Source organism: Sciurus vulgaris (genome assembly GCF_902686455.1).
Source record: "Sciurus vulgaris genome assembly, chromosome: 5".
NCBI lineage: Eukaryota > Metazoa > Chordata > Mammalia > Rodentia > Sciuridae > Sciurus > Sciurus vulgaris.
The window spans coordinates 62,724,533-62,737,613 of record NC_136465.1 but is presented as its reverse complement, the minus strand read 5'-3'; the positions used below and the strand labels follow the sequence as shown (position 1 = coordinate 62,737,613).

The 13,081-nt window shown below is 34.7% G+C and overlaps 1 protein-coding gene across 1 annotated transcript in view; it reads right to left on the bottom strand.

Moving 5' to 3' along the window:
* The window catches only part of LOC306661324 (testis-expressed protein 15-like), a gene marked incomplete at its 5' end in the record, with an annotated part of 44,083 nt that overhangs the window by 11,121 nt on the left and 19,881 nt on the right, over positions 1–13,081 (bottom strand). Inside the window, 2 exon segments of the mRNA XM_079140214.1 lie at positions 307–453; positions 7,508–7,745. Of these exon segments, the coding sequence (XP_078996340.1) occupies positions 307–453; positions 7,508–7,745 (385 nt within the window).

Sequence of the window (13,081 nt, the reverse complement as noted above, 5' to 3'; positions counted from 1 at the left end):
GATAAATTGTAACTGTATACTTTTATAGAGTACAATGTCATGTTTCAATAATCCAGAACAACTGAATCAAGCTAATTAACATGTGTCACATTATCCCATCATTTTTTTATGGTGAAATATTTGAAAATTGCTCTCAGTAATTGTGAACTATACATTATTATTAACTATGATCACTTTGTTGTGAAGTCCTAAAAGGGAAGTTGATGTTTCCCAAGTTAAGAATTAAACTATAGAACATTTAAATAAGTGTAGCCACTATATTAAGCATGTGACTTTCAAGTTATCAAATGAACCATGTTAACATACTGCTGAACTGTAGGCTTGTAGCTCAATGGTATCTTTCAGAGAAGGTAAACTTCTTGACATATGGCAATCAAAGTTGGGAGAAGGATCCAAAGAAACTTTGTTTTTATCCATAGAAGGCTGAATTTTCTTCACTCTCCCAAAAAGAACCTTAAAAAAAAAAAAATATATATATATATATATATATGCGCACACACACACACACACCCCAAAACACTTTTATACTCACACTTCAAATAGCAAAGGCAGGGTAACATTTTTTAAAAAATGAGGTAGAAGTATGAATGAAAATATAATCTATGTCCCAGATGAATGGGATGATTTAACACAGTAATTCTACTTTTCCCCCAAATTAAACTGAGATTAGACTAATTCTAATAAAATTCTCAGACAATCCACTTTCAGGAATAAGCCTTAGTCTACTCTCGAAGACCACATAGACTAAAAATAGCCCAGGAAATTATCTTAAAATTTAGTTTAGAAACAGAATGACAGAACAGAATTGGAGAGTTGTAAGTTTAGATATTAGAACATTCTTTTAATACAAGAAAGGCAGAGGAAAAAAAAATACAACAAAACTAGCCCAGCAGTAGGTCCACATATACATTAAAATATAGTATATTATTAAAGATGCTGTTTGAAATAGGTTAAGTAAAGATAGATTATTCAATAAATGGCAGGAGACAACTGAAAATATTAAATTCCTTCTTTTTAGGTTATGTTCCTTGTTTTTTTTTTTTTTTTTTTGGTACCAGGGACTGAACTCAGGGGCACTCAACCACTGAGCCACATCTCCAGTCCTATTTTGTATTTTATTTAAAGACAGGGTCTCACTGAATTGCTTAGTGCCTTGCTTTTGCTGAGGCTGGCTTTGAACTCTTTTTTTTTTTTTTTTGGCTTTGAACTCTTGATCCTCCTGACTCAGCCTCCTGAGTCACTGAGGTTACAGTTTCTTAATTTTTCTTATCTCGTTTTAAAATTCCTTTCTTAATTTATAAACAAAATAAAAACCAAACGTTAAATATTTAAGTATTAAAAACATAATGAAAGTATTGTGAAACATAAGCAATTATCTAAAATCAAAGATGCCTTTTCTAAGAATATATGCCAAGAAACTATGAACCAAAATATTGACTTCACTAATACTCTAAAACTACTGTACTTCAAAAACAAATGAATATAAAACTTTTAAAACTCAAATTGTAAACAAAATTGACAAATGGAAGAAAGTGCAAAGAATATTACAAAAGATGCACATTTTGTATAAAGTCAGCAATTCTCATACTGATGTGAAACAGTTGTTCCAAAATCAAAACAACACTAAATGTAATGCAGTATCCTAGACTAGAACCTGGAGTCTGGAAAAGAAAGAAACATGCATAGAAAAACTGGCAAAGTCAATAAAGTTCACATCTTGGAGTTGGGGAAGAAGCTCAGCATTAGAGCACTTGCGTTATAGGTATGTGTGCAGTCCTGGGCTTGACTCCCAGTATGGGGGGGGGGGGGGGGGAGGAACTGTAGTTTAGTTTAACAGGGTTGATTAATGTTTAGATCTCAGTTTTGACAGATGTACTATAGTTATGTAAATAAAATGTTAACACTGGGCAAAGCTGGGTGAATTGTGCATAGGAACAAGTTTTTTATAACCTTTCTAAAAATCTAAAGTTGTTAAAAAATAAACATTATATTAAAAAAATGAAAACATGCAGAGAAGTCTGGCTATCAAGATATCCTTTAATCAACTGATAATGTTCACAAATCTAACATAAATAAAAAGGAAAAAAAAAAAAGGAAATGGCAGAAGACAGGCAATTCTCCAAAGATATATGGCCAACAAATATAGGTAACAGACAAGTTTAAATTCAGTAGTAATCACAATAAAAACGAAAACTGAACCAATAATGATAAACTGAATGTCATATATTAGGTTGGCAAGGACTTTTTTTTTAAAGTATAATATATAGGTTTAGTTAGGCTGTGAAATAGCAGGTATTCTTACTACTATGGATGAAATATCAATTAGTACAATCTTTCCCTGGACAATTGAGTGTTATATTATCAAAAGCTATAAAAATATACCTACTTTGACATTTTGATATGAATTCTTAGCAAATAGGGGCTGAGGTACATGATTAGATAATGTAAGGCATTGGGTTCAATCCCCAGAACCAAATAACAGCACAAAATTATACATGTGTGTGAAAACATATTTACAGGGATAATCAAAGTGCAAAACCAAAATAAACTAGAAACCAAATTACACCCCAACATTAAAAAATTTTGGCTGGGCACAGTGGTGCATGCCTGTAATCCAAGAGACTCAGGCTGAGGCTGGAAGATAAGAGAGTTCAAAGCCGGTCTTAGCAAAAGCCGGTCTTAGCAAAAGTGAGATGCTAATCAACTCAGTGAGACCCTGCCTCTAAATAAAATACAAAATAGGGCTGGGGATGTGGCTCAGTGAAGAATGCCCCTGAATTCAATCCCCAACAAATTTTGTCAGACTAATTCATGGTACAGGTGTACAGTGAATAACTTTATTCATTCAAAAGGATATTACCATATGGGTTTGTAGTCCTAGCTACTCTGGAGGCTAAGGCAGAAGGACTACTTAAGCCCAGGACTCCGGTCAACACAGAGAGACCCCACCTTGAAAAGAACAAAACTAAAGGATAATACAGAAAAATATTTATTTAATGGCATGGAAAATTATTGTTTTATAACTAGAGCGGAAAGCAAGTTAAAAGCAAAAAAAAAATTTACAATTATATGTACATATCTGTTTCTACGAATAGAAGACTAGCAGACATTTAAAAACTTGGCTTGCTTATTATTGAGCTTTTAGAAATTTTTAGTATGACCCAAATTTTCTAAAATTGGTATCTATTATTTATTTTTTAAAATATTTTTTAGTTGTAGATGGACACAATACCTTTATTGATTTATTTTTACTTGGTGCTGATGTTGAACCCAGTGCCTCAAGGCAAGCATTCTACTATTGAACTAGAGTCCCAGCTCCTATTTTTTAAATATAAACATAAATTATGCTTAATGGAAGACAATATTTGAGGTAAAAAAAAAATAGTGTGTCATATGAACCACTGATTTGATGTAGATAGACAAATCCTAAGTTGCCCCTATGGAAGTAAGGATACTGCTTGCATACTGTGATTTTAGTAGTTCTAGCAAAGCAGAAACTAACCAAAAAGTAAATCTTAACCAATCTACCAGCTGATACTTAAGATTCTTCTATGAGACTTTTTTCCTATTCGGAATAGTTGGCTCTAGAATTTCAGAAAAGTTGCAAAAATAGCTCAAAGGTTGATTCTGGGAATATGGTGGAATACTAAGCACCAGAAATCTCTCTTTGCATGTAGGCAATGAAAGCACTGAAAGAATTTGTTTGATTTAATTATTCTGGAACTCTGCAATCTATTCAAGGCTTGCAACTTCCAGGGGAAGGCATGGATAGTATTATTACAGTTAATTTCAGTTCTTTACACAGTAGCAGCTATGCTTTCCCCACCTGTGGGGCTCCATGGCAGACAAGTTGTGCACGTGTTTCGATGGCAACTCATACACTTCTTATAGGAGCGAGTGTGCAGTAATAAATATCAGGGATATGTGTTCTGCTTCTAATAAGCATTGTATCTCTCCCCATTGTTGCAAATCCCTGCCTTTCTGGGTAAAGAGTCTTCCAGAAGATTTAAAACACCAGTCCCCATGACCCTGTCCCTTCTGGGTGGAAGATACTGAAAACTTGACATTTAAAAGCAACCACAATGGATTTTTAGTAGTCTTGGCAAAGCTACAATTAACCAAGGAGTAAACCTTAATCAAGTCCCTGTTGATGCTTGAGATTCTTCTATGAAACTTTCCCCCTGATTTTGTACAGCTCTAGAATTTCAGAGAAGTTGCAGCAGTTCTTCAAAGGGTTTGACTGCCAGCACCACAAAAAACAAAAACAAAAACAAAACACCCCACAAATATACAGGAAATTAGAGTCACACAAAGCAGAGAAGAAGGTGCAGGGTTAGAAAAATACCTAAGAAGAACTTAAGTTTACACCTGAGGTTCATTCTTTGGTACAGAGACAACCTACAACAAAAAAATAATAAATGAAAATACAGAACAAATTCAGAAAACACTGGAAAGGGGACATTTGATTTCTAGTTACCATATTAGTAGACTAAAATGTCCAGCGCTCAACAACAAAAATCACAAGGCATACAAAGCTCCTTGAAAGGAAAAACAAAATTCAACAAACTGTCCTTGAAAAAGACCTGAAGGCGTATCTACCAGACAATGACACAAATGTCTTAAGAGATTCTTAAAGAACTAAGATGTGGGGGCTGGGGAGATAGCTCAGTCGGTAGAGTGCTTCCTTGCAAGCACAAGGCCCTGGGTTCGATCCCCAGCACCGCGCAAAAAAAAAAAAACAAAGATGTGGAGAACATAAAGAAAATGATATGTGAATAAAATGGAAATATCAACAAAGTGATAGAAAACCCAAAAAGAAACAAGTAAAAAATCTTGTAGATGGAAACTGTAACAACTAAAACAAAAAATGTACTTAACAGGTTCAAAGGCATGTTTTTTTTTGGGGGGGGGGGTGCTGGGGATCGAACCCAGGGCCTTGTGCTTACAAGGCAAGCACTCTACTTACTGAGCTATCTCCCCAGCCTCTCAAAGGCAGTTTTTTAAAAAAATAATTTTTAGTTGTAGATGGACCCAACATCTTAATTTTATTTATTTTTTATGTGGTGCTGAGAATCGAACCCAGTGCCTCTCGCACAGGCTAGGCAAGTGCTCTACCACTGAGCCACAACCCCAGCTGGAAAAAGCAGTTTTAAACAGGCAGAATTCAGTAAACTTGAAGGTTGGAAGTTGGAAATCACTGAATCTGACGGACAGAAAAAAAAATACTCAGGAAAAGCAAACAGAGCCTTAGGGACCCATGGATCACCATTCAAGCAACCTGACACACACACACTGTAATACTCTAAAAAAGAGTGTGGGAGAGATAAGGGAAGAGAGTATTTGAAGAAATAATGGCTAAAAATTTTCCAAATTTTTGTAAAGACATGAATATAAATATCCAAGAAGTCCAGTGGACTCTCCATGCAGAATGAATTCAAAGAGAAAATTATGAAAGTAATAAATCATTATATACAAGGTATACTTAATAAAATAATTAGGTTTCTCACCAGAAATTTGGGAAGCCAGAAGGCAGTGGACTAACATATTCAAAATGCTGAAAAAAAATTATCAACCAAGAATCCTGGTAAAACTGCTTCCAAGGTTCCCAGACAGACCAAAGTAAAGGGAATTTGTTACCACTATACTGCCCTGTGAAAGGGTGTATAGAAGGTCAAAATAGAAGGATGTTAGACAGTAATTTGTAGATCTATGAAGAAATAAAGATCTCAGGAAAAGGTAAACACGTGCAATTTATAGAAACAAGTATTACTGTAACAATGGTGCATAACTCCACTTTTTTTCTACATAATTTAAGGGATTAATACACTTAAACAACTATTAGTCTAAAAGCTAGTATTATAGTACTTCTGGCTTACAATTTCACATTTTTGGTTTTTACATAATTTCAGGGACTCATGTATTATAATTATTAGCTCATGTTTCTGAACACAGAATGTGTAAAGATCTAACTTTGTGACATCAACATCAGAAAGTGAGGCACTAAGAAACTGAGTGAGACCCTGTCTCTAAATAAAATACAAAGTAGGACTGGGGATGTGGCTCAGTGGCCAAGTGCCATAGTACCCTCTAAAAATTATTTTAGAATTACCATATGATCCAGTTATTCTACTTTTGGGTATACTTGTGATGGTGCATGGCTATTATTCCAGCTACTTGTAAGGCTGAGGCAAAGGTTTTTGCAAGTTCAACACCAGCCTGGGCAAATTAATTAGTGAGACTCTGTCTCAAAATAGAAAAATTAAAAGGGCTGTGGATAAAGCTCAGTGGTAAAGCATCCCTGCTTCAATCCGTAGTACCATGCATATCTACATATACATGTGGAAGCAAGTCAGGTGTCCACTGACTATGAATGAACAAACAAAATATGGAGGAAATTCAGACAAAAGGGACAGGACATTATGCAAAGAAAATTAAGTTAGTTATAAAAAGAAAAAAACCGCATGATCCGACTTATATGAAGCACTGGAAGTAAAATGGTAAAATTGACAAGGTCTGGTGGAGGGAAGAACTGTAGTTATTGTTTCATGGGTATAGTGTTTTGGTGTGCAAGCCAAGTTTTGAAGATGGGTTGGAGTAAAGACTGCATAACTATCAATATGCTTAAAACCATTGACCTGTACACTTAAAAACCATTAAGATAGTAAATTTCGTTATGTGCATTTTACCACAATAAAAGTTGGAAAGAAATACTTATACACACATTAATATATTAAGAAAACTAGAACAGAGCACTCTCCATATTGTCATGAACTAGTTTATCACCAATAACAGTTGAATGCATTCGTTTTTGGTCTTTTTTTAATCCCAAACATTTATATATCATCCCATAAATAATTTTTAATCTTAATTTTTTAAATATTTAAAATAACTATAAGCATCTTTTAAAACTCTATGTAAACCTAATGGCAATAGATGTATTGTATTACAGAGAAAGGATATATGATAACTTCACCATGCACTAAGGTATATATTTACAAGGTAGCTATTTTCTTCTACCACACACAGAGAATTTGGAGAGTCCTATATATCCCATGCCTGGTTTTCCCTAAAGTTAACATCTTAAATAACTATGAAATAATTATTGAAAAAATTCCCATTGATATAATACTGCTAACTAAAATAACTATAAAAGTTAAATAACTTTAGCTTTCACTAAAATTATACTACAGTGTTTCAAAAGAAGATACTTAAACCACTAAGGTACTGATTATAGTTGAAAAAAAGAGATAAGCAGGAGGGATAATCAGTCTAGAAAAAGAAATACAAAGATGATGGCTTCCTTTGCCTCCTTGGAGTTTTGCTTTGTGCTTCACAATCAAGTGAAGAGTCAGAAATAGAGGTAAATTCCAAATGATGATGAAGATAAAAAGAATTATTATTTTATATAATTCAATAAAAAATACTAAGAATTTATACTAAAAAGAAAATGTGTTCAGGGCAATTTAAAGCAAACTGTCCATATATTTAATATTTTTATGCTCCTTACCTTAAAAATTATAATGTTCTCTACCATAATGTTTCGACTATGAGCATAATTCAAGGCAACATCAACATGTCTAAATATATAAATTCCAAGATGAGGATTTCCTAATATCTTCAATGTAGATGCTTTGGTACTTATCCCATTCTGATATATCTCTAACACATCACTCTGAGGAAGTGCTAAAAAGCAGAAATGTTCTTCAAGTTCTCTTCCATGTTTTCTTCTCTCACGCATCTCTGACCTAAATCAAAACAAATAATGGTCATAGTTAAATAGGAAGATAAATATTTCATCTCGCCACAGTTAGAAAGCAAGGAAAGTGTTGATAATATTTAGAGGGGTCACTACTGTAAAAGAAGTTAGAATGTAAATCATCTGAAGATCAAATTCAAGCCAGGCGAGGGGGCGCATGCTTATAATCTCAGCAGCTCAGGAGGCTGGGCAAGAGGATAGAGAGTTCAAAGCCAGCCTCAGCAAAAGCGAGGTGCTAAGCAACTTAGTGAGACCCTGTCTCTAAATAAAATATAAATTAGGGTTGGGGATGTGGGTAGTGCTAAAGTGGCCCTGAGTTCAATCCCTGGTACCCACCTCCTCAAGTAAAAGATCAAATTCAAGATTACACGATTAGGGTTTACAGACCACATTTTGTATAGGCTGTTAATAAGAATGAACGTTTCTTGAATACTGCTGATATACCCATTACAAAGTCTTAAGCTTTACATGCATTTATAATCTGTTCTCAATTCCCCAAGAAGTTATTATTACTGTTATTTTTATATATGGTTTTTTTAAAATGAGAAAAATAAAGTTCAAAAAGTTAAGGTGCCAAAGTAGCAAGGTGACAGGGTTGGAATTACACAGCCATATTTCATTTTATTATGCCTTGGCAGATACATGCTTTTTTTTTTAAAAACAAATTAAAGGTCTGTGTCAGTCGTGTCAAGCCTGTGTCATTTTTTCCCAAAGGCATTGCTTACTTTGCATCTATGTCACTTTTTGGTAGTTCTTTCAATATTGCAGACCCTTACATTTTGTTATATCTGTTATAGTGATCTGTGATTAGTGATCTAGAATGTTACTAATGTAAATGTTTTGGGTGCCAGAATTACACCCATATGAGATGGTAAACTTAAGTGATAAATGCGTTCTTCTGACTGACTGTTCCTTAGTCTCTCCTTCTCCTTGGGTCTATTTCCCGAGACACAACAATATTGAAATTAGGTCACTGAATATCCTACAGTGGACTCTAAGGGTTCAAGTGAAAGGAAGAGCTGGAACACTTTTTAGTTTAAATAAAAAACTTGAAATGATTAAGCATAGTGAGAAAGGTAGGTTGAAATCTGAGATAGGGTGAAAGCTATATCTCTTGTACCAAACAGCCAAGTTCTGATCACAAAGGTAAAATGTCTGAAAGAAGAAAATCAAGAGTGCCAATTCTGTGAACACATGAATAAGAAAAAATAATCTTATTGCTGGTATGAAGTTTCAGTAGTTTGGACAGATCAATAGCTACCACATTCCTGTAAGCCAAAATCTAATTCAGAGCAAGGTCCTAACTTCAGATTTTCAATGTAGATGAAACAGCCTTATATTGGAAGAAGATGCCATCTAGGACTTTTAGATACAGAGATCCAATAGGGTGTTCTTGTTATTCGTGAATGTAGCTATTCAAGTTGAAGCCAAAGCTCACTTACCATCCTGAAAACCCTCGGGCCTTTAAGAATTACAGTAAACTTATTCTGCCTGTGCTCTGTAGATGGGTTAACAAAGCCTCAGTACAGTCTATCTGTTTACAACATCATTTACTGATATTTTAAGGTCACTGTTAAGAACTAGTGCTCATGAAAAGAATCTTTTAAAATATTACTGCTCACTGACAATGTATCTGGTCACCAACGAGCTCTGATGGGGATGTACAATGAAATTAATGTTGTTTTCATGCCTGCATTCTGCAAGTGTGTGGATCTGACTTTCAAGTCTTATTATTTAATAAATAATTTTGTAATGCTATAGATGCTGCAGATAGTGATTCTGCCTGATGAATTTTGGCAAAACAAAATGAAAATCTGGAAACCATTAAGAACATTTGTGATTCATGGGAGGAAGTAAAACTATCATTATTTTTTTTATTTTTTATTTTTTTTTTTGCGGTACTGGGGATCAAACCCAGGGCCTTGTGCTTGCAAGGCAAGCACTCTACCGACTGAACTATATCCCCAGCCCCAAACTATCATTATTAACAGGAGTTTGGAAGAAATTGCTTTCAACCCTCACAGACAACTCTGAGGGGTTCAAGACTTTAGTGGAGCAGGTAACTGCAGATGTGGTGGGAGCAGCAAGAGAACTAAAGCAGAGCAGCAGCTGAGCCTGAAGATGAATTGCTGCAATCTCATGATAGAACTCTAATGGATGAGGAATTGCATCTTATAAGAAAAGAAAGTGGTTTGAGATGCCATCTACTCCTGGTGAAGTTTCTGTGAACACTATTGAAATAACAAAAAGGATTTAGATTATGACATAAAATCAGTTGATAAAGCAGCAGCAGGGTTTGAGAGGACTAATACTGAAAGAAGTTCTACTGTAGGTAAAATGCTATCAAGTAGCATTGCATGCTACAGAGAATTCTTTCCTGAGATGAATCAATCCGTATGGCAAACCTGTTTTAAGAATTTGCCAGTCACCCCAACCTTCATCAACTAGCACCCTGGTCAGTCAGCAGTCATCAACAATGAGGTAGGACCCACCCTCTATCAGCAAAAAAAAAAAAAAAAAAAAAAAATTACAACTCTCAGAAGGCTTAGATGATGGTTAAAAAAATTTCCCCCAGTGCTGAGGATTAAACCCAGGGTCTTAAGCATGATAGGTCAAATGCCCTTTTGCTGAACTATATCCCTGACCCTGACTGCTAATATTTTTCAGCAATGAAGTATTTTAAAATTAAGGTATGTTCATTTTTAAAAGACATGATAGTATCACACACTTAACAGACTACAGAGTACAATGTAGACAAGCACTTATGTACTGGAAACCAAAACATTTGTTCTTGTTTTACTGGGCTGGAAATGAACTTACAACATCCCTGATTATGCATGTACATGATAACTCTAGTCTGTCAGATTCCAGAACTCGAGTTCTTGTTAATTGTGTTAGAGAGGGAAGAATGTATATTTCATAAATGAAATATCTTTCTCTATTACTTCACTATATGTATCTTTATACCTATAACAGACAGACAACCATGCTTGATCATTAGGGTCATCCTCTGTTCTTCAGGGATCTAAATTACAACTGGGAGAAACAAGCTAATGTTTGATTATTGACTGTTAGCTTAGTAGTAAATAAAACTACGAATCATTTTCAGAAAATATTAGCTAAGTCCAGACACTTCTGATTTTACTAGTATAACAAGATTCACTTTAAGTATGTAAAATATAAAACCCTCCCCCCAAACTGGCAGATTAGAGTGTTCTATAAGGCCTGCTCAGGAACAGTAACAGGAGCAACTGCCACACCAGATGACAGAAATGTGACTCCAAGTGATTACTTGCAATGCAGACACTGCAGAACCCAGTAAAGGTATGTACCACAGAAGAAAAGATGTTCTTAAAAATCATGTTTTAAAAATTCATTTAGATTCTCACAGAATCTGTATGAAGTGTATTATGCACATAAGCATATTAAAATTGGTAAGTACCACCAACTGTAAATGGTAGACATGACAAAATGTGGTCATGATACAGTAACATGTAGCTGACTAGATCTTAACCACTTTAAAAATTTTTTTATTTGTTCTTTTTAGTTAAATATGACAGAGTATATTTTGACATATCATATATACATGAAGTGTAACTTCTCATTTTTGTGGTTGTATGATGTGGAGTTATACTGGTCATGTATTCACATATGAACATAGAAAAGTTACATCTGATTCATTCTACTGTCTTTCCCATTCCCCCTCCCTCCTCATACTACCCCTTACCCCCTACTCCAATCTGGTGAATCTCCATTTTTGTCCCACATTATAAGTCAGCATCCACATATCAGGACCTTTGGTTTTATAGGGTTGGCTTTTTTCAGTTAGCATGATAGTCTTCAGTTCCATCCATTTACTGGTAAATGCCATGATTTCATTATTTTTTTAAATGTATTTTTTAGATGTTGATGGACCGGTATTTTATTTATTTTTATGTGGTGCTGATAATAGAATCCAGTGCCTCACACATGCTAGGCAAGCGTTCTACCACTGAGCCACACCCCAGCCTGATAATTTCATTCTTTTTTTTCCCTTATAAGTCTGCAGTTTATTTAATAACTTTTTTATTGTAAACAAATGGGATACATGTTGTTTCTCTGTTTGTACATGGAGTCAAGGCATACCATTTGTGTAATCATAAATTTACATAGAGTAATGTTGTTTGATTCATTCTGTTTTTCCTCCCCCCCACCCCTACCACCCCTCTTTTCCCTCTATACAGTCCTTCCTTCCTCCATTCTTGCCACCCTCCTCAACCCTAACACTAAACCTAACCCTAACCCTAACGCTAATCCCTCCCACCCCCCATTATATGTCCTCATCCGCTTATCAGCGAGATCATTCGTCCTTTGGTTTTTTGAGTTTGGCTTATCTCACTTAGCATGATATTCTCCAATTTCATCCATTTGCCTGCAAATGCCATAATTTTATCATTCTTCATGGCAGAGTAATATTCCATTGTATATATATATATATATATATATATCGCATATATATATATGCGATAATTTCATTCTTTATACCACAATTTCTTTATCCATTCATCTGCTGAAGGGCACCTAGGTTGCAGAATCACTTACTTCTTAGTTCCTAGAGATGTTACCCTTCACTTATGACTCCATATGTTAGCATTTCCTGCTCTTGTTTCAATTTGTTATCACTATGTTAACCACCAAGAGCTCTATGCTGACCCTTAAGGGTGAATTCTCACAGAGGAGTTACAAAACCTTCCATTTTTTAAAGTGATTTTTCAATCAGTTTTTCCTGAGATTTAGAAAACATGAACTTTCTGAGCAATGCCTAGAGGGAATTCTCATGTAGAAACACTAATAACACCACAAAAGATGGGGGCGAGAGGCCAGAAGAGAGTATACAGTTGTGAGATTCTTAAACAAGTAAATATAACATTATTTGAAAATACACTGTGATAAATACATATAATGTAAACCCCAGAGCAGGGATTTTCAACAGAGGCATCACTGATAGTTTGGGCCAAATTTTTATTTTACCTAGTCACCTGCTGGCTAAACATTGTATCATCTTAAGGAAGTGAATGGAATGAAAAAATAATAAAAATCTGACCTAGAGCTACCAAACTACTGTAAATTAAAGTAGAAAATATTCCCTGGAGCTCTGTATTAGGAATCACACTAGTATCTCTTAGGTTTCAATGTGTATTCTCAATATTACATTTGAAAAAAGTTTAGGCCTAAATATGATTTAGATGACAAAAAATGATTTAAAAAATAGTTTTTAGAATTATTTCTGACTCTAAAAAGTTGTGTAAAAGTCTGGCTTTTCAAGGAAGGGGTTGTGGCTCAGTG